General features: G+C 38.7%; 2 protein-coding genes across 2 annotated transcripts; both read right to left on the bottom strand.

Moving 5' to 3' along the window:
- Positions 1-3,496: 3,496 nt before the first annotated feature.
- On the bottom strand, positions 3,497-12,401 carry uroc1 (urocanate hydratase 1). The gene is made up of 19 exons (XM_034585392.1): positions 12,172-12,401; positions 10,437-10,567; positions 9,778-9,871; positions 9,623-9,682; positions 9,415-9,543; positions 9,267-9,328; positions 9,065-9,131; positions 8,306-8,449; positions 8,133-8,221; positions 7,487-7,549; positions 7,199-7,378; positions 7,017-7,114; positions 6,849-6,921; positions 6,537-6,726; positions 6,330-6,428; positions 6,123-6,222; positions 4,296-4,377; positions 4,107-4,206; positions 3,497-3,987 (listed from the first exon to the last, which is right to left on the bottom strand). The coding sequence occupies exons 1-19, from the start codon at positions 12,295-12,297 to the stop codon at positions 3,847-3,849; spliced, it is 2,028 nt and encodes a 675-aa protein (XP_034441283.1). The 5' UTR covers positions 12,298-12,401; the 3' UTR covers positions 3,497-3,846.
- Positions 12,402-15,240: 2,839 nt separating this feature from the next.
- LOC117761469 (protein transport protein Sec61 subunit alpha-like) lies at positions 15,241-21,198 on the bottom strand. Its single transcript, XM_034585390.1, has 12 exons — positions 21,056-21,198; positions 20,333-20,400; positions 20,147-20,212; positions 19,419-19,497; positions 19,202-19,333; positions 19,015-19,124; positions 18,473-18,626; positions 18,201-18,361; positions 17,860-18,057; positions 17,506-17,697; positions 17,337-17,413; positions 15,241-16,402 (listed from the first exon to the last, which is right to left on the bottom strand). The coding sequence occupies exons 1-12, from the start codon at positions 21,060-21,062 to the stop codon at positions 16,216-16,218; spliced, it is 1,431 nt and encodes a 476-aa protein (XP_034441281.1). The 5' UTR covers positions 21,063-21,198; the 3' UTR covers positions 15,241-16,215.
- Positions 21,199-22,402: the final 1,204 nt, after the last annotated feature.

Raw genomic sequence — 22,402 nt, 5'->3', positions numbered from 1 at the left:
TGAAGACGTCCAGGGGCGTAGGAATGAGGAGTAGGTCCCTTGAAGGAATATTGTTCTGAACTGAACATGTAAAATTAATTTTTCCACTTCGTATATTTGATATATATTTAAACATCTGCACTTTAGAAATATGTGTGGTCTTTTTTCGTTATTAAGCTTTTAAGCCATGTTGTTGTAACCCAAGTCAGGCATCAAAGAGGACAACAAGTTTGTGTACGTACATAATCCAACCTGTAGTTTTGGTGCAGCAAGTTTTGACCTAATCTTGGCTTTGGCCCCAGAATTCCCCTCATTTTCATGTGTAGGACTAAATCTCTTGTTATAATATAAAATTCATAATTCAAAAATAAAATAAAACTAGGGCTACGTTGTAGCACTAACGGGCCCGAGCACAGGCATTTTGAAGCCTGTTGCGGTTAGTGGAGAGAGCGATCAATAGGGCCTCCCACCGTTCGGCGATAGGGCCCTAATTAGTTGCTTTTAATTGATAAGTGGTTTTATATCATTATAGACAGTAAGATAGATGAAATATTGCTGCCAATTCAGATGTAAAGTAAACCCTCTATAATTACGATAATTGCTCCTATATATATGTTGATATGTATGTATATATGTGCTTTTTTCAAAGTTATAGATCGTGTGTGTTTTTGTGTTATAGATTCTGTCAGTACATTTCCATAGATATGTTCCCTGCACTAATAGTTTGTTTTAATGGTGTAGTTCATTTGTGCATCGCTCCAGAGAACGAAGTTGCCCTGTGAACTTCAGGAAGCCATAATGAAATGGGAGAAGTTAAAGCCTCCGGAGCCAGATGATCCCATGTGCTGCTGCGAGTGTGATATCTACCAGTACGGATGCTGCTGTGACTATGAAGATCTGGACGAGGCATTTAACAGGTTAGAAGAAGTATGACCTTTAATGAGACACAAAAGGGTCACAAGGTGATTTACAGACATCAAATACAATTTAGATGCAATTCTCAATATCATATTTTAGCCATAATTGTTCCAAAAGCTAAACAAAGTACTTGTTAGAATAAAACCATGTAAATAACCATGCATGGTGATTATGACAGATGAGTGACAGCATCAGTTGCAGCAGGTCAGTTTACAGCACCACAGGAAACATTGCACATGGGAGATTTTTTGTGAACAAGCTCAGCTAAAATATCCTTTGGGATAATGGGGGTCACATATCTCTGACTCGGTTATTTTGGGCATCAAGGACTCAAAGGTTTTGGAATCCCTGCTTTAGTACAATAAACTTCAGGCCGAGTGAAGAAATGTCCCAGGGCCCCAGATCCTTCTGAGACTTCATGACTTCATGTTGCAATGTATTTAATCATAAATTCATTTTATTTTATCCATTTATTTATCTTTTTACAGTTTATTTAAAACCAAACACGTGTGACATCACACCAAAGCACAATATAAAAATTACAGGGTCTGAGCCTTCTAATAAGAAAACAACATGTGATTTTTCCTCATATCATCTTATTAGTTTGATCAATGAAAGTGTATTAGCATCATTCCTAATTAAGTTTTTTTATTTTCAAGTGTTTGTAACTGCCATGTGTGCGCTGCAGGTGGCTGAGACACGAGAAGTAATGTAAAGCTACTTAAAGTAACGTAACATAAAGTAACGTGAAGTAATGTAATGTGAAGTAACGTAACGTAACGTAACGTAACATGAAGTAACGTAAAGTAGCGTAAAGTAACGTAACGTAACGTAAAGTTACGTAACGTAACGTAACGTAAAGTGAAGTAATGTAAACTAACGTTACGTAACGAAAAGTAACGAAAAGTAACAAAGTTACGAAAAGAAACGAAAAGAAACGAAAAGTAACGAAAAGTAACATGAAGTAACGTAAAGTTACATAAAGTAACGTGAAATAACGTAACGTAACATGAAGTAACGTTAAGTAACGTAAAGTAGCGTAACGTAACGTGAAGTAACGTGAAGTAACGTGAAGTAACGCAACGTAACGTAGCGTAACATAACGTAACGTAACGTAACGTAACGTAACGTACAGTTACGTAAAGTAACGTGAAGTAACGTGAAGTAACGTGAAGTAATGTAAAGCTACTTAAAGTAACGTAACATAAAGTAACGTAATGTAATGTGAAGTAACGTAACGTAACGTAACATGAAGTAACGTAAAGTAGCGTAACGTAACGTAACGTAAAGTGCAGTAATGTAAAGTAACGTTACGTGAAGTAACGAAAAGTAACGAAAAGTAACAAAGTTACGAAAAGTAACTAAACGTAGCGTAACGTAACGTAACGTAACGTATCGTAACGTAACGTACAGTTACGTAAAGTAACGTGAAGTAACGTACAGTTACGTAAAGCTACGTAAAGTAACGTAACGTAACGTAACATGAAGTAACGTAAAGTAACGTAAAGTAGCGTAAAGTAACATAACGTGAAGTAACATAAAGTAACGTAAAGTAACGTCACGTAACGTGAAGTAACGTAAAGTTACGTAAAGTAACGTGAAGTAACGTAACGTAACGTAACGTAAAGTGAAGTAACGAAAAGTAACTAAAAGTACAAAAGTAACTAAAAAGTAACGAAAAGTACAAAAGTAACTAAAAGTACAAAAGTAACTAAAAAGTAACGAAAAGTACAAAAGTAACTAAAAGTACAAAAGTAACTAAAAAGTAACGAAAAGTACAAAAGTAACTAAAAAGTAACTAAAAGTACAAAAGTAACTAAAAGTACAAAAGTAACTAAAAAGTAACTAAAAGTACAAAAGTAACTAAAAGTACAAAAGTAACTAAAAAGTAACTAAAAGTACAAAAGTAACTAAAAAGTTACTAAAAGTACAAAAGTAACTAAAAAGTAACTAAAAGTACAAAAGTAACTAAAAGTACAAAAGTTCATACTTTTAGTTACTTGTAACTAAAAAGTACAAGTGTACACAAATGTAGTTTGAGGGAGATAGACCCATGAACACGGAAGTTACAGCAATTTCGTGTGTCACAGCGAGTCAATGAACTTTAACTCCACGCCATTAATATGGCGTTTGACAAAAAGTCACAGTAATCTTATGCCTACATTATCAATGTCTTGAGATGCTTTTGACATAGGTTTGACATGGTTGCAGTAAGTGGATGAGGAGGAATACTTCCAAGTGTAAGACATGCAAAAAACAAGACATTTCCTGTTGCCACCAGGGGGCGCTGTGTTTTTAAGTCATGATTTCTGTGTAGATGTCATCAGGCCGGGACTTTTGTCTTACATGTCTAGTTTGGACTCGATTCGACCAAATATGTCCGAGATACAGAACCTCGTGTTTTGATGGCGTGTAATCAAACTTTGACACCACGCCACGGTCACACCGTGTGACGAAAAATCGATCTTTGAGGTAGTTTTCATCTCCATCTTGTTGTGATGACACACATTTGAAGTTGATCTGATGAAAGCCCTGGGACAAGTACATCAAAGTAAAACATTTTTTTGTAGATCTACACACAAATGAATCAAACACCATAAGAGTTATAATTTATACAGTTTAATTATCAACACAAAATAATAAAGAATATATCCTTATACATTAAATGATTAAAACAGCCTAGTACAATATTGTAGCCTGTTTGACATTATCTGTATTCACAGCAAACTACTTGTGTAACATTGTCATTGCTTTATTAACTACTATAGAACTGGCAGAATATTTTGCAGGTTATAAGTGAAATGAGTTGTTTTTGTGGGTGATTTCTGACAGTCTGTAGTATGAGAAAAAGCCTGATTCAAACACATGAAAACATGTGATGATGCGATTACAGCTGTACTCCTTTGCTGTGTGGCTTCCGATGACTGGTATCCTGTGCTGAAGTGTTAGCTAGGCCTGCAGGGCACGGTCCAACACGAGCTCATCCTGCACAGGAAAAGGCATGGTGACACGCAGCTGTCTGTTTTCCTCCATGGTGCGTTGGATGGTCTCGTAGGCATTGGAGTTTCCAGACCAGCAGCGACGAGCCACCTGCACAGAGACGCACAGATTTGTGCCAGTCAGTCAGCAATAATCTGCAAATCTGAGCAGATTGTAAATAATGATTGAGGCTGGATTTAACAGAGCCTCTCTTCTCTCTACACTCTCACCCCATTGGAGACATCCCAGTTCAGCATCAGACTGGCACGCTTTGCCGTCTCCTCCGAGCCGTCCAGCAGCAAGCCAAAGCCTCCATTCATCACTTCACCCCTATAGGTGACATATAGGTGAATGATTTTGATGAAACCTAATGAAAATTCACAAGTATGACTATTAACTGAAAACCCATGAAGCCTTACCAGCCAACCCCACCACCGTTGTGCAGCGCGACCCATGTGGCACCTCGGAATGCATCACCAACAAAGTTCTGGACCGCCATGTCTAAAGGAAAGACATTAAGAGCTTCATATAAATCAAGAGAAACACTGGAAAAGGGTAAAGTAGAAGTAAGATTTTGAGTTTGTTGGTAAATTCTCAGTCGCAGCTATTTTCACGTCAGTAGATACTCAAAGTAGATCTGTGGATTCTAGTCCAGTTTTCAGGGTGTGGAATTTAGTAACATCTAGTGGTGATCATGTTGCAGCTGAATATCCCTCACATCACCCTCTCCTTCCAAACATGAAAGAGAACCTGAGGCGGCCTTCAGTTGTCATAAAATTTTAATGACAACTGAAAGTTTGTCCAGTTTGGACGACTGTAAAAAAACATCCTCCGTACCAATGTAAATATAAAGGTCTCATTCTAGGGTAAAGAAAAACCAATTCGTATAGCTTTGATAGTGAAAACATTACTAGGATTATTTTATATTTCGTTTCTGCGAATAGATCCTTTTGACCTAAATCTTACACACTGAACCTTTAAAGTTTGATGACTCAAATCATTAGTCACAAAATCTCCAGAGGCTCCGCTCCGAATCACTATGTCTTCAGCGAATCGGATCTTGCTGCAACTGACGGATTATTCTTCAACCACAAAATAAACTGCACCAACCACCTCCCGACTGTTTATTTTGTTGTTTGTTTTAGTTTCTTTCCTTTTTTTTAAATTTTTTTTTTTAAATCGTCTACGTTCGAGACCGGTTGGTTTTACATTACATTTATCTACATTAGTTTGGCCAGTTTTTCTAATACAGTTCATCTTACATCTTTGTCTACAGAACAAAGCATTAACCTGATAACAAACTAGAATGGCACTAGAATCAGTGGAGCTCATACCTCCCCAAGGCCCAACAGTCCCCTTAAATTCAATCAATCTGCACACACTCATAGATATCAGTCTCCTTAATATGCCAGATTTTTTTCCCTCAAGATCCATTCATCATTCCCTGGGAAATCTGTAAAAATGTCCCAATGTTAAAGAAAGAGATTCAAAATAATTCCTAGATCCACCACTTTTTTCAGATCATGTTTGAACAATTGAATATGTTCTTTCTTGGCCTATGTCCCATCCTCACACTAAGTGTTGTGGAAATCAGTTGGGTAGTTTTTGCATAACCCTGCTGACAAACTACCAAACAAAGCGACGGACAGGGGCGAAAATATAAAAGGATTTCTAGTTTTAATCATTGCTAGTGCAGTGCCAGTTCTAAACCTTCTTGTTTGGAATGGGCTGTATGCTTGGCCTGTGGTGATGCTGGTTGCAGCCTTGTTCCCGATACTGTTAAAGTGACCTGTAGTAATGGAGCCGCTGAAAGTAAAGACCAGCTGCTGAACTCAGTCCACAGAACCCTGAAGCTGCTGCTGCACAAAGAGCTGTTTACCTGTTTATTCAAAGCTCAGTGAAGCAGAGCCCTGAACTGGAGAATCAGTTTTCTCTCTGATGCTACAGAGCTCTAGTCGCCTGTTTATTCAAGGTTTATTAATATACTTCCTCTGACCCTTAACAATACACATACCAAGTGTGAAGCCGATGAGATATGTGAGTCACATACAGACAAGACATTTCTGGGATTACTAGATAGATGTAGACAGTTCAAACTTCCTTCAGATTGACAAACTATCACACAAACTAAGTCTTATTTTTGTTCATGCTATTGTGGTGTTCAAAATCCATCAATCTAAAGTTGACAAATTATCATTGCAAAATGCATCCTCAGTCCTCAGTTACATACAGTGAAGTGCACATACCTGCACAGAAGGCAGATCCGTCATAAATGTTAGAGGTCTCTCTGAAGGGGCTGTCTGTGCCACTGACGTCATGATGGTCTCTGCTTATAACCACAGGAGCCTGAGTGAGAGAATCAACAAAACACACTGTTGAACAACTCCACTGAAAACTTTGATATTGTGCAAACACACTGTGCACATGAAACAATCTTGTTAGCAGCCACTTACTGAAACTCTTCCATCAGCGATAGCCTGGTTGATCGCTAAAGCAATCGCGACTCTTCCTCTCTGGTCAGAGTAGAGGATTCTGGCTTGTGATCCCACAACCTAAACAAAAACACAGAGGAAATCCACCCTCGTGGTTAATTCTGAATAAGGCTCATTTGCACTGTGAGAAAAAGATATACGTAGGTGTTGTTTTTTTTAATAAAGGACCATTTTGTGTTTGCCAGCTTCTCTGATCCAGCGGATGTTGTCGTTGTACTGCTGCCTGATTTGATCAGTCACATTGGCACTAATTTCCTCCAAGACGGTAGCAGCGATGTCATCTGTTACGGCGAGATCCTGGGCGTCGCCAGATGTGCACACCCAGCGAAACGGGCCGAAGCCCAAAGAGAAGATGTCTCTATGGTGAAGAAAGAAGGAGAGCAGGATGATTGTCAGTTCATCAGGAGAAGAAAATAATGTCTCAGCCTTTTTTGCTTTACAGGGTCGATACTAAATCAAATAAGTCAGGAAATGTCTCACCCCATAATGTGCTGAACATAAGAAGGGTAAATAAACTCTGTCGCTCCACCTCCAACCTTTTCTACCTCCGCCCCTACACAGAACAAAAAACACGACTCCCATTATTGTTCTGACATGGACTGAGTGATAATAATGACATTATAATAATAATGTATTATAATCAATTACCAGCTCTTTTTGCCTCCAGGAGGAAAGCGTTGCCATAGTCCCAGAAGAACATGCCAGCATCAGAGAGCTTATTGATTGCCTTTATTTGTCTCTTGAGGCTGTGAACGTACAGGACACAATATTTTAGCTTCATGGACAAACATTTGGCAGAAAACATCTACAGGAAAGTCTAGTCATCTAACCTTTCTTGGACCATGGTTCGGAAACGCTGAGGATCGGTTGACATGAGTTGGTTTGCCTGACGGAAGCTGAGCTGGACTGGATAGTAGCCTCCGTTGAACGGGTTGTGAAGGGAGGTCTGGTCCGAACCCAGATCGACCAGCAGCTCCCCCGTCCTCTCGTACTCCAGCTGAAGTCTCTCCCTGGTTACAGAGATAAAGTGCGAGAAAAGATAGCAACAATTTGAAATAAATGGTGCCTCTTTCAGTTGTGTAGTAGCCGCAGATGTGAGCATTTGAGCTCTCACTCACCACAAGTCTACGATGTTGCCATGGTAACCCAGACTGAGGGGCATCTTGGAGCTTTTGGAGTCTCTGAGAAACAAAATAATAACATTGTGCAATTGTCTGGTCACTGCAGTGTAATGTAACCACGTACATTAACTGTAGTTAAATGTTTTGTCATACTTCTACTCCATCACTTTTCAAAGGTTAATAAAGGGAAATATTTTATTTTTCATTGTAAATGTATTTGACAGTGATAGTTACTGGTTAATATTTGAAATACAAAACATGACTTGATATTTTGCTCTGTTGCTGTATTGTATAGTGGTTTGCGGTTCAATTTGCCATGTGCACAATGTGTCCATCGTCCATTAAGTTTTAACTGTTGTTTCACTTAGTCTGTCTCTTAGTTAGAAGAATTATGCAAAACCCACTGGATGAATAAATACAAAACTTGGTGGAACGATACGATATTGATCAGAAAAGAACCCATAGAATTTTGGTGCGTAAAAAATACATATTTTGGGGACTGATATTTATCAGTGTTTGTAAGTTGGTGCAGATCCATATAAAAATCTAGATCTTGTAAATTTAAATGTGGTTTCATAAGGAAACGGTTGGGCCTTGCATAATATTTGGACATTCATAATAAATCTCAATAATCTTTTCCTACCTGATGCGTTGAATGCAGTGCTCCATGCTGCTGGTGACCTCCATCAACCAGCCCTGCTCATGTCTTTTTCTAAGAGGAGCCTCATCCACCTACACAGAAAAACAGATTCAATGACATTGACACACAGGACTTCCTTAATTCTGGCTCAGCAGTCAGTATTAACAGGAAATGACCTCTGCAATCACGCCAATGCAGCCGGCGATGACGGCAGCTTTAGCCTGAGCTCCGCTCATGCCCCCCAGCCCAGAGGTCACAAAGACACGCCCACTCAAGTCGTCAGAGCCCAGGTACCTCCGGCCGGCGTTCAGCACGGTCAGCTACACACACAAGGAAACAGCTTTGAAAAACATTTATAAGAGGAACTACAAACTGCATCTATGTACATCAACTGTTCCGATTACAAGCAGTGGCTCTTCAACTTTTGGACTTGTGACACGTCATTACAGAAACCTTATTTGTATGAGCTGTGAGAAAAACGAAAAAACGATTAATGATAATATTTTCCTAAAGACTTTTGTTATTATCTTGTGACACCTAGGGTTGTCAAAAGTATCGATACTTCGATACTTTTTCGATACCACATATTCAAAACGATACAATCTCTGTTAATTTCACTTTCAATAGTATTGAAATGTATAAAAGCAGATATACGATGAGATTTTCAACCCAAGGAATTACATAGAAAAAGAGCTCAGACAGTTTTCCCCTGAGTGAAAGACGTTATCATGGTTGCTAAAAAAAAAGTATTTATGTGCCTTGGACCTTTTTTGTTTTATTATGGTATTGAGTCTCGTTGTTTTATACCAGTAACATATCCCAGTATAAAATTATGGTATGGTGACAACCCTGGTGACACCATAATAATATATCCTCTTAGAGTAAATCCATATTTTCAAAGTGTTTGCACATTTACTTTTCATAATTTCACAAACCATTGTGCCATGAACAATCCCCTGAGGTCCAATGTAGCAGTAGCTGCCTGCTGTCATTTGACCGTACCTGAAATTACAGAATAAAAGTACAGTTTATTGTATGCTCATAATAGGTTCCATATGGAAAGGTTTTTCTGACATAATCCTCCAATACCCAATAACAAATAGAAACCAGCAGCAGCAATGCACCTTTAAAACTTACATTGAAACTCCGAGAGCAAACATCTTCTCATACTGGTCTCTGGAGGAGTAATTTGGAACAACCTGCGTGAAGCAAAAAGAGAATGAGTGAACTCTTCATCTATCAGTGTGTCACGTTCTGGAGTCAGATGTGTGTGGTGCAGAGTTACCATGCCGTTGGTGATGATGGCTCGAGGTGACGAGGGCAGGCTGGGAAACAGGCCCATGGGGTGACCGCTGTACATGACGAGAGTTTGCTCCTCTGTCATCTCGCTCAGGTAATGCAGCACCAGGCGTAACTGCACACGCACACACGCACTAGGCATTAACATCGGCTATTTAGACTAGAAGAAAAACACGCATGGATTCAGGGCTTACCTGGGCCCAGTTACTAAACACCTGTCCGTTGCCTCCATAGGTGACGAGCTCCTGGGGAAACTGAACAATACAGAAAAACACAACAAATTTAAGGATTAAAACGATCCATTAAATTTAACTTGACTATATTAATACAAGAAGTGGACGAGGCTCACCTGAGCAACAGCTGGGTCCAGGTTGTTCATGATCATCAACATTATAGAGGCTGCCTGACGTGTTCGGCACGGGTACTGATCTATGGGGTACGCCCTGAGGACACAGACAGAATTGACACCATGACTATGGTGGAACAAAGAAACTAGACAAAGCCATCATGAGGATTTTTTTTTGTCATATAACATGTTCTGTATATCTTTAACAGAATTCAAAAGGGCTGTTGGGCCTCGGTGAATGTACAGTATATGCTTTACTGAGAGTCATTCTAGTTATTCTATGTGTTTATTTCTGGTCATTTTGTATTTGCTCTAACTGTCTCATCTGTTTCATCTTTGAAACTGTTTTGTGCCTCTTAACATCCCTGTGTCACAGACCATTATTAACCAGAAGGATGAATTTCAGATTTCTGCATATTGTTAAGTGTAAAATAAATACCAACTAATATATATATGTATCTCAAAAAGCCCAGTATCAGTCAGACTCTGGTCCTATAAATGAATAGAGTGGTACGTACGATGCTTTCACCTTTTTAAAATTCCTCAAACACAAATAGGAGCGTGGAGGGTGTGTGGACTTTTTATATCCACTGGATGTAAATGAATAAGATACTTTGAGGTAATCTCTCATCATTTTAACTGCTTCCCGTGTTCGGCCTCACCTCATGCGTAACGTGGGGCAGAAGCGGTACATGTAGATGTGTCCATACTGCCGCAGCTCTTGAGCAAATTCAGGTGCGAGAGTTGCGTGGTGAGTGGGAGGAATATAACGCAGTGCGTTTCTCAACGCCAACTACAGGGAAGAGGCATTTACAGTAGATTAGTGAGCTCAGTGCCAATGTTAACAAAGGCAGCAATATTAATAATCTGAAGAAGTCACTGCGATCTAAACAGATTACCTTAACCCAAACAAAAGTCATGCACAGGATAAGCAATAAATCAAATGAAGACATGTGGAGTGTTCTGATCTTCGTCATATTCATTTATAACCTTCTATTGGAGTTTTCACAGCATTTTGTGACACTGACGTGTACATTACCAACAGCTTGAAATCATTATTAAACTATTCTCTGTAATATGTAAACAGGAGTATGAACAGAATATTCTACTTGCAACTCATGAAAACATCACAATCGAAATTATATCTTATTCAGAATAAGGTCAATAGTCTAATTTTTTGCTGTCCTTCCAAAGTCAGACAGATGACAGGAACTTTACTTTTTTCTTGGTTCTTCCTAAAATACATAGAGGGTCAAACATACCGTATCTCTCTTAATTATTGACTGAAGCCTTTACTCTGAGTTTGGGAAATCAGTTGAGGACCTTGGAGAATAATCAATTTTTCAGGCAGCCCATGAGCAAACTGTGATGATGCAATCAGACAGAGTACACAGTGTGGCATAATGGTGTTTCTTTTATCTTATTTATAACAGAGCAGCAGTCTGATTTAACAGTGAGCTGCAGCCCTGTTCAGATCACAGGTCACTTCATGATACTGTCACTGGTAGCCATCTTTTCTTTTTGATGGTGTGTTTCATATCGTTCTAAACTTTTCTTCACAGAAAACATTTTGACTTATTCTTAAAGTATGTATTATTACAAACATCAATGACAGCTCGGTTGCATTTAGGTGTGTAAGTAAGACAAGCATGAAGAACCACAGGCCTCTGGGCCACATTCAGCCCGCTAGGAAATTTTATCCTACCAGCAAAAAAGTATCTCTCATGACAATAATTATTTTTAATTTACGATAAAAGAAAATAACATTTTAACTATTCTTGTGTACATATGGTGTATTTATAGGTGTTTGCTTCTCCTCATCAGATCTTAACGCTTGTATTTACATTAATTATTCAAGTGATATTAATTGTAAGGTGTCCTCGAAGGATCAAGAAAGGCACTGTGAAATAAAATGTATTATTGTTTTTATTATTATTCATATTTATTAACATAAAATTGTGGATGGCAGAGCTGCTAGAATCGGACAAATTAAAATTGGAGAACTGCTTCAAGCATTTTGGTGAGAAGTTTCAGGACATGAAAAAGAAACAAAAATAACTGAACATACATGATGACCTACAACATGAAAGCATTGAGCTGCAAAGTAAACAACAACCTCCCTCTGCTCGACGTACGCACATTAAGAGATGTCACTGAAGTTTGCCTCTGTTTGGCAGAAGTTGAGCCTGTGACTTGTTTTGTTTCAAAAGTGACTAAGATCAGTGACAAAATGAGATGTAGCCATTATCGACGTTATATAAACCATGAGGGATGTTGAGTGCGTCAAATAAAATGTTACACTTGCACTGTTGTCCACACAAAAGTCATCATATCATTAAGTGCATCTGGATTACTACTAGCAAAGATAGGAAAATGGTCGATGCACAGAAAACTCACCCGTTCCTCCTCTGCTGTGAGGTTCGGGGTGCGGATGGGTGCATGTGGCACATTGGGGTCTCTTCCCCGGTTAGGTGGCAAAGGGTCCAGAGGTAAACCACTGCATAGCTCCTTTAAATCTGACATCCTGTTGGCTCGTTTCTGCTGCTCAGACCCGGAGACAGAAATCAGGCAGCTCTCACCCTCACAGCAAATGACAGAGGGAAGAGGAAAACTGTGATCTTGTCAAGATTTGAGGGCGATCCCTCTTCGCCCGCCTGCCCCATTGGCTTTTTGGTTGTCTTTGCCCTCCACAATCCACCAATGGCACAGCTCCGATAGAAAAAGAGTGTTTGGTAATTATTGATTTCTGAGGGAGTTCGAAGCGGCACATGCTTCAGTGGAAAAACACCACAGACCTCTGACCCCTGATGCTCAGACATGTAACTCAGTTAAACAAAAATGCATGCCAGAACCTTTGGACAGGTCAAAAGCTATCATGTAAAATGCTGTTATTCTGCTTTTCAGTTTTTCTGACACTCACTCTGTATTTCAGGGCATGGCAGAACAAGCACACTCCTCCAGACTCTGAGAGTAAATAAAACCAATTCTGATGCTTTCTCAAAAAGCATTTTCCTTCCTTTTAACAATATCAGCAAAGACTTTAAGTCCTTCTCCCCATGTTACCGCGAGGTCTCATTACTAGCTTGACCCTGAACTCTCTGGATTTGGTTCCTGTGGCACCTTCTCATCTGCATGTGGGTAGATCTGCTCTAGACAGTCAGGACCCTTCATCTATATTATGAGGGAAATGGAGACAGTGTCCTTAAATTTCGTCACACAAGGACCACTGATTATTCCACTCAGACGAGGTAAGTTCCAGTTGATGTCCCTGCTGAGAGGAACCAGATCTAGGATCAAATCGAGGATGAAAGAGGAGGAAAGGTTAAGCAGGGTTTTTTAAACTCCACCAGATTCCCTTATTTTCCTGAGGACAGAATCATCTCCTCACTCCTCAAATAGGTTTAGATTTACATTATCAGATTTTTAATCCTGTGACAGGTCAATTTAACCACTTTTTAACCAGGTTTTTCGGTCTTTTGAGTTAAAAGATGCATCACCAGCAGAATAACTTGAGTTAAAAAGAATATTCAGTGTTCAAGGCAAACAGAGCATTTATAAGTGTCACTTCATGAGAAGATTTTTGCACATGTGCGTTTGCTCTCCCTACACCTCTTTCCTGCATGAATGGATGGATGACATGACTTTCTGAATGACTTTGGAGTATTTATTTCCACCCAATCCCGTATTTATTGTTTTTTATTGTATTAGGGTTAGGGTAAGAACCGCCTCACTCTTGTGAGGTGGTTCTTTAATGTTTCCCGTCTGAAGAGCCAAATGTGCAAATGTGCAATTGAGTTAGGTATTAAAGTCCAGTGTTTCCCAACCAGGGGGTCAGGACCTCGAAACATGACAAGGGGCTCATATAAACAAACACTGCCTTTGTTTTTTACTTTGACAGGTCGACAGCCAAAAGGTGAGTTGCATTCAGTTACATTTCTTCTCTATTTTCCAAGTTTGTTTATTTTTAGTGTCGCTAACCATTCCGAAGTATAGGCTGGAAACCTTAAGGAGACAGAGCCTTTGCCGTGAAGACCATTACACTTTGGAACAATCTGCCAGAAGAGATTATACTGGCAGAATCGGTATCCCATTGTACCTCACTTCTTAAGACACATCTTAAAAAGCTTGTGATGTCTATTGCTTTTATTATCTTTATTTTTCTTATTCTAATTGTTTGAGTTTCATGTTTGTTGTAAAGCACTTTACTTGTATTGAAAAGTACTATACAAATAAAGTATTTTTTTATGTATGTATGTATATAAACACTGAATTTATGTTGCCTCTATAACATTTTTACTGATTGATTTCTGCTCGTCACTATTTGTTGTTTTATGTATTTTTGTGTTTGCTTTGATAATTGTTAATGTTACTGTTTTCCATCGGCTCCACTGTCACAGCTCCACGTAAACGAGACACTTTCGGTTTCCGGTGACGTTCCTTGGCGCACTGCTGCCTCCCACAGGTCAAACCAGTCACAACAGTCTTTCAAAAGATGATACGGAAAACAGATTTTTTTTTTATGTGCAGCTCCTCTCTTACAATATTATGTTTTTAGTTCAACAGTTTCATTAAGAAATTGTAGCACAGGCTATTCTTGAAAAGAGGCATTTACATTATGAATAGCTTCTGTTATAAATACAATATTTATATTTCTAACGAGAGTAAGGAGGAAAAATGTAGAAGTATCCAAAACAATAAGCCTGTCACCAATGTTTTTTTAGAAATGTTCAGTTTAGCAATGCAACTAAATATTATTTTCATTATTGATTAATCAGCTGATTATCTATCCAAGTACATGTTGGGTCTATAAAATGTCAGAAACTAGAGTGAAGGTCAAGTTAACACCCTAAAATCTCCTGTTTATTCCCGAAAGTTTGACACCCACAGATACTCAAATACTGTCAAATATGACAGAGTTGGAACCAGCTAATGCTCAACATTAACGCTTTAAAAAATTACTATAGAAATTCTGATTATCTGAATATAGTTGCTAGTTAATTCAATTCAATCAAATTGATTGATTACCACTCCAGTTCAATTTAGAGGCAGGTGATTATAATCTTCTTCAATACTGTGATATTTGAAAAAAGAAATCACAGGATAAAACATGAATTAACTTGTCAGTCAAATGACTCTTGAATTTCACAAAAATGTGTTCTCATGTACTTCAGATCACAATAAATGGGACAAAAATATATATATTTAAATAAAATACCAGATAGTATTCAATTAGGATCACCAAAGACAAATTTTAAAATATTGTCTATTTGTTGTGCCCAAATTCAAAGCTGAGTCAAATAGCCCCGGAAATAAAATGTTCTTCTAAAGTCAAGAACATACCTCCAAGTAATTTGAGCTGTGTTCAACAGAGCCTGGAGACATCAGAATGTGTCATGGTATCGTCAGTGTAATAGGAGACACAACTTAAGCAACATATCAAAAGTAAAAGTCTTGATCCACAAATTCTTTTTTTTATATAAGTTTGTTCTGAAATGTGTTTATTTTTTACATATTCAAAAGATTTTATCTTACACTTAATACGAACTCAACATTTTTTCAATGCATGGCCTATGTACAGAAATAATAATATGTTGCGTCGGAAAAAGTGATTAATTAAAGAATGCTTAAAGCAGACAATTAAAAATCAAAACAAAACATGGGTAACAAGAGTGAATGTGACGTGTGTTAATACTGCAGCTCCCTGGGAATGCCATACATTAAGACTGAGTGTTATTTTGAATGGTTCATCGTATGACTGTTCACAGTCATAAGATGAACAGTTTCATTTGACAGCTGGAGCCCAATATGAGCTTCACATCCTCTTCTTACAAGACCCCGTTCAAATAAAACCTAAAACAGAGTCACAGAAAAATCAGGAAAATGTACAGTACATGACTTAGAGTCTGACAGTTCAGCTTCTCGTCCACACTTTTACCTGAATGACAGGTCAAGAGAAAAATAAAATAAAGTTGAGAGTAAAAGTGTAAGCTAAATCAACACGAAGCAGATGGTAGAGTGGCGTGTACGCACACAGCAGGTAGTTGATCGACATCCTCCAAGTCGAGTGTGCCTGCATACTGAAGCGCTCACGTTGGTCTGAAATAAGAACCAAACTTCCACAGGACTTCATTTGATACTCAAATGAAGCCTTTACAACAAACATGGAGGGCTTTGATCTCGAGTCAGTTAGAAAACCTGATGAAATACAACTGAAATGTCTGTTTTGTTTGAGAAGATACGTTGGAAGATATGTAAAGGGAGCAACAAGCTGTGGAGTTGTACCAACGTCCTGTTTCAACCGAGATTCCTAAGGAGGTTCCTCAAGCACTATCCTGAAACTGGAGAGCTGACGATGGAGGCGCTTCACATGGATGGAAAATATATTGCAAGGTTGATGGTCCTAATAAAAAGTTGGTTGAAGGTGAGAGGATATTGGCTTTTCTACAAGAACAGGGCCCCCATGCTTCCCATTTCGCTCTGTTCTTTTACAAAGATCTCAAAGTACTGATAGATGATGGTGACGGCCAGCAGGATACCGGTGCCAGAGCCAATGGCTCCGAGGAAATCCGCCATCACCGATAAACCACCGATACACAGTCCACCAAAGGCAGCAGCCGTGGGAATGTACCTAGAATGCAACAACAGGAGTGTGACAATATTAATACACAACATTTTCTAGTAGAAAGGCTATTTAATACATTTCTGATGATTGTGATTGACATTTTGTTATTACTAGAGTCCTTGCTGAGAGTTAGATGAGAACAGCCTCATGTCTGTCTGTTAAATATGAAGCTACAGCAGCTGGATAGAGAAATAGTTATCCTGGACAAAAGCAGTTTCCAAAATATTGAATTATTCCTTTAAATTGTGCAGATTCACACCCAATTGAGGAATTTACAGAGAACTGAGGGAACATCAGTAATAAGAAAAGTAGTTGCATTCTTGGAATGGTGCTCTACTTTGAATTAGCTTGAAACTCAATCGTTGACATTTTTACACTTTTTACACATGGCTCTCAAACAACAAACTAAATCTTGTAGAAGATAATTTCAAGGAAAATCCCATCATTCATTTTAATATTTACAACCGTGCTGTACATTAAAAAGTCTATTGTTTTTTATATATTTATTTTATTTCTTCTGGAATCTAGTTTGAAAAACACAGCAAGTAGTTACAGGTGATTATTATTAACAATGTGTAACATGCAAGTTGTTCAATAATATTATATAATACCTAAATAAATAAATAAAATATTTAATATATAAATAAAATAAGTTACATGATTCATGATGATGGTGAAGGTGTGATGGATCTGTGTATGATACGTATTGTGTTGGACTATTGCCTGCAAAGCAAAGTGCTTCTCTTTGAACAGTTTTATTTTACTCTATTTACTTTGTAATGAGACAGTGGCCAAGTGGATTAGATCATGTAAATTCATGATGATGGCTTATAACCATTCTAGCTGATACATTCGTTCCATGTGTGGTTAATGCAGCTAATGAGGTGTGTAAATGAAAAGCAAAACTAAATCTGCACAAGACTAAGATTTTTGATTTTACCTGTTCAGTTCATGCACCATGGAGGTTTCTCTGTGTCCCCTCATCACCATCTGCTGCTCCTTCAGCTGTTTTGCCACCTAGTTGAACATAAAGACGAGAGCTTTGAAGCAAAGTCGGTTTGGAATGGACTGTTAACACCATCAACTATTCAGTAAGAGCTACAACTTACATCTTTAGCAGAGGAGCCAGAGACTTCAATCCAGGTTTTGGAGAAAAATGCACATGAGCCGAGCATGAAGACGATGTAGATGCATGCGTGAACAGGGTCGTCTAGAACTGAGCCGAATGACTCTGGTGGGGAGAGGTAGTAACAGAGACCAGCCACAGGATAGGCACGGGCTGGGCCACCTGACGTTGCGTCCTATAAACATGAGAAAATAAAAGAAATACATGCTTTAATGGGCAGAATATGAGGTCACGGAAGCTAGTAACTGTAAGATAATGTCAAGTAATTATGGAGAGTCATTCTTTAAGAAACTGAACAGAAACTTGTGTAAAAAGCTCAGGTTAAATGTATACTTACAGACCACGTTCCAAGCAAATTAACCAGGAAATTGCCACTAAAACGCGTGGAGAGCATCTGGGAGATAACGTACAAGTTGGAGACCAGAGCAGACTGCAGGATGATGGGTATGTTGGAGGTGTAGAAGAGCTTGATGGGGTACGTGTTGTACTGGCCACGGTAGCGAGCGGACTTGATGGGCAGATCCACCCTGAATCCCTATGACAAAAGGCGAATGTGTAGGAGAGCAGTGAATAACTGAACCATGAGTATTTCCTGAACATGCTACTAAATTCTTCACCTTTTAAAAAACGGAAGCAGGTTTATAGTGAAGTAGCACAAAAGATATATCAGCGACTCACCTGAAAATATATCACTACAGCAAAGACAAATACTGTGGCGAGGAGGTTCATGAGGTTTGGCAGGTTTTGTCTGTAGAACGCCTCTCTCAGAGCGCGCACTTTGTCTGTCCGAGTCGCCAGCAGATGGAAAAGAGCAATTATTGCTCCCTCGAACTCGGTGCCTAGAAAACACAAAACGTCACAAACAAGAGTCACATTTCTGCAGATTGCATTAATGACTAGGGTGGCTTTTAAATATCGCACATATTTACAACCACTTTGTGGCCTGTTACCTCTTCCAGTGTTCACAGTCGTGGGGCTGAAGGCCTTCCAGACGATCGTCTCACAGATGTTGGTGGCAATGAACAGTGAGATTCCTGAACCAAGACCGTAACCCTTTTGGAGCAACTCATCCAGCAGCAGCACAATGAGCCCAGCTACAAACAGCTGAAGAAGAAGACAACATAGATACAGTCAGTCGGGAAAGAGAGAGTCACGTGAAACTGTTTCACTTATCCATTTATTCACTTTTTTTGGAGCCGCAGCCGCTGATTCTGAGAACCATTTGTTTTAATAACTGAATCCAATATGTGTGTCTGCCCTTTAAAGGCAAACAAAGTTATACTGGAACATATTTTACTTTGTGAGTAAACTCAATTAATGTAACATTTGAGAAACACAAGCTGAACTGATCTAAGCTAACATAATTTGAAAAAGACATAAAACAAAATGTATCATGATCCAAATCTTAGTTTTTTAATGCTCTGTTATCACATTATAATATTTTCATTTTAAATGCATAAGATAGCCAAAGGGCTCCTGGATTGGTTCTCACCTGAATGATGATGAGGAGACAGATTCCAGCTCCCATCTCTGAGGGATCTCCATACATGCCGGTCATTACATATACGATGGCCTGACCAATGGTGATGATCATTCCAAACACTGAAAATCATTAACTAACATTAGTCCATGAATTTCATAGTAAAACAAGTTTTTACAAATGATGAGAGTATATTTACATTTCTGAGCTCCATTGAAGAGGGCTCTGTCCTTTGGTGTGTCTCCAACTTCGATGATCTTAGCTCCGGCCAGTAGCTGCATGATCAGGCCCGAGGTGACAATAGGCGAGATACCCAGCTCCATCAGCGTACCTGCAGGGAGATATGTGAGTTAGTTAAACCAGCAGGAGGGGAGACATGCATTTTATATTTTATTCTGCTGTTAGCTGAAATATACCTCTGTTTGAGGCCAGAATTACTCTCATCCAGTAGAAGGGATCCGCGGAGTCTGAGGACATGATGCCAAAGAGAGGGATCTGGAGGGAAAAAGTGTAAGTCCTATTTACAACAATTGATTTAAAAAATGCAATCAAAGAAAACTCGCCTGTACGTGATATTTCAGTTTGGATAGTTTGACTATTGTGCAGACACAGACGTCATTCTCATAATGTGTGTTCCCAATTTCACTACAGGTTGTTAACTACACTGTTATTAATCAGCTTATCAATATTTTCAGAAAAGAAACGGCTAATTCATTAAATGAATCAAAAGCATCAGACATTCCTAGTCGACATTTAGAAATACTGTTTTTTCTCGGTTACCTATCACCCTAAATGGACTTTTACGTTTTTGTCTGATAGAAACAATTTACTAATTTAAGACAAATTGTAAATAATCTGTATTTATAAAGGGCTTTTCTAGTATTAATGACCCAAATCAAGGCATAACTTGATCGCCTGTATACAGATTTTAGGACAATTTGGATGAAACATGATAAATAAACACTCTGTCAAAATAAACACAGAGAGTAGTCAACCATAAGTCTGTCAAAGACTTGGTGGTGACATAACATGATTGAATCACTCAGTGGTTACAGTCAATAGTCAATGATTGGATTGTTTTTCTATTCAAAGGCATCACACAACTGAAGATGACTATGGAGGAATGAAGGATGGTGACACTTACCTGGCAACACACCAGGAATATGAAGAGAGTGATGGCCGTCCATAATACCTTCTCTCTGAACTGGATCTGTTGGTCAAGCACATTTCCACAAGTTTATCCTGCAGCTAAAGCAAAGCCAGCATAAAGTTAAAAACAAATGTACTGCTATAAAAGAATAAAATGTGGATGTGATTAAAAAATACACACCTTTCGTTCAGGTTTCTGGATCTCTGGCAGCACGGCACAGAAAGGCTTTATCACCTCTAGGAATTTGACTGAAAACAAGCAGAGATGAGAGTTAAAGTGGAAATAATAGCTGGTCGTCAGGAGGACGTGGCAGTGAATGGGGGGCGGACTCAAGTCAAATTAGATTTTTCACAAATCAAAACCGAAGAGATTTGTAGTCACACAGTTGGTTTTTGTATCATAATGTCTCCGGTTGATCTTCTGGCTCTTTACATAATACTTGTAACGTGTTGACAGAGAAGAGCAGGCAGCTGGTTTCGATCCGGAGCTCGAGACAATACCGGCGCTGTTATGCGTCGTCATCACTAGACTGTCAATGTCTTTGAATGAGAGGCTAGCTAGTTAGCTCACAAGTTAGCTTACGAGACGTGTCCAGACACCAGCGGGGAACAAAATGAGACACAATCCCACTACAAGCAAACAACTCGGCTTATAGGAATACTACCCAACCTTTAGTCAATTCACAAACGTCTCCTGATAAGAAATGGCTCATAATAATAGCACAAAGGCAAACGCTCAGCTAGCTAGTTAGCAACGCAAGCTAGCCGCCTGCTACTCCAAAGCCAGCGCTCTCACAGTTAGCGAACCAAGTTGTTAAAACAGCCCCAAACCGTCGTGTGGGTTATTGTAGAGGAAGCTGTAGTTTCCAGTGTCACACAGGAGGAGTGAAGAGGAGATACTCACTGCCCATGATGTGTCTAAAGGCTCCACGGCGTCCACAGTTCGGCTCCTTCTGCTGCTGCTGCTGCTTCAATGTGCCACAGTCAATGTGAGGCTCGTCAGGCAGCAGCACGAGAGAGGAGGGGAAACTTTAGAGACACGTCACCACTACACACAGCTCCCACTGAGCTGTTAAACACACAGCGGCTCCACCGGCAGGACGTCTGAAGAGCGAGTCAGACACAATGTGAGAGTCAAATACAAGAGTCAAATAAAATACAAGAGTCAAACACAATACAAGAGTAAAATACAATACAAGAGTCAAATACAATACAAGAGTAAAACACAATACAAGAGTAAAATACAATACAAGAGTCAAATACAATACAAGAGTAAAACACAATACAAGAGTAAAATACAATACAAGAGTCAAATACAATACAAGAGTAAAACACAATACAAGAGTAAAATACAATACAAGAGTCAAATACAATACAAGAGTAAAACACAATACAAGAGTAAAATACAATAGCATTTTATAAACCCATTGAGCTGTTAAACACACAGCAGCTCCACTGGCAATACGTCTGAAGAGAGAGTCAAATATAATACAAGAGTAAAATTAAATACAAGAGTAAAATTAAATACAAGAGTCAAATACAATACAGCTTTATAAACCCACTAAGCTGTTAAAAACACAACAGCTCCACCGGCAATACGTCTGAAGACAGAGTCACACCCAATATGAGAGTCAAATTAAATACAAGAGTCAAATTAAAATATTAATCCTTTGATGCTGTCGCTCAGCGTCAAATACAGAGTAAAGTAAAATACAATACAAGAGTAGAATACAATACAAGAGTAAAATTATATACAAGAGTAAAATTAAATACAGCTTTATAAACCCAATGAGCTGTTAAACACAGCAGCTCCACCGGCAATACATCTCAAAATAGAGTCAAATACAATATGAGAGTAAAATACAAGAGTAAAATAAAATACAGCTTTCTAAACCCACTGAGCTGCTAAACACACAGCAGCTTCACCGGGAATCAACCTAAAGATAGAATAAAATACAATACAAGAGTAAAATTAAACACAAGAGTAAAATTAAATACAAGAGTAAAGTTGAATACAAGAGTAAAATTAAATACAAGAGTAAAATTAAATACAGCTTTATAAACCCACTGAGCTGTTCAACACACAGCAGCTCAACAATACAATATGCAATACATTTAAAGATAGAGCCAAATACAATACAGTTTTATAAATCAAAATTCACTCATTATCTACTCACCACTATGCCGATGCCAAAAAGTGTTTGAGTCCACAAAACATTTTTGGAGTTTCAGGGGTAAACAGAGTTGCAGC

The sequence above is a fragment of the Hippoglossus hippoglossus genome, chromosome 5, assembly GCF_009819705.1.
Source record: "Hippoglossus hippoglossus isolate fHipHip1 chromosome 5, fHipHip1.pri, whole genome shotgun sequence".
NCBI classification, from domain to species: domain Eukaryota; kingdom Metazoa; phylum Chordata; class Actinopteri; order Pleuronectiformes; family Pleuronectidae; genus Hippoglossus; species Hippoglossus hippoglossus.
Note: the sequence above shows the minus strand (reverse complement) of the source record. Positions and strands in the feature narration are given on the sequence as shown.

Excerpts from the sequence above, each read along its gene's own strand:
- uroc1 (XM_034585392.1), bottom strand. The coding sequence starts at position 12,297 with ATGTCAGATTTAAAGGAGCTATGCAGTGGTTTACCTCTGGACCCTTTG. Across the intron at positions 9,329-9,414 it reads CCATCATCACCAACGGCATG|GTTGTTCCAAATTACTCCTC; the intron begins GTAACTCTGCAC and ends TGCTTCACGCAG. Across the intron at positions 9,132-9,266 it reads TTTGCTCTCGGAGTTTCAAT|GTACGGTCAAATGACAGCAG; the intron begins GTAAGTTTTAAA and ends CTGTAATTTCAG.
- LOC117761469 (XM_034585390.1), bottom strand. Across the intron at positions 19,498-20,146 it reads TATTCCTGGTGTGTTGCCAG|ATCCCTCTCTTTGGCATCAT; the intron begins GTAAGTGTCACC and ends TTTTCCCTCCAG. Across the intron at positions 17,698-17,859 it reads ATTTGCTTGGAACGTGGTCT|GACGCAACGTCAGGTGGCCC; the intron begins GTAAGTATACAT and ends TCATGTTTATAG.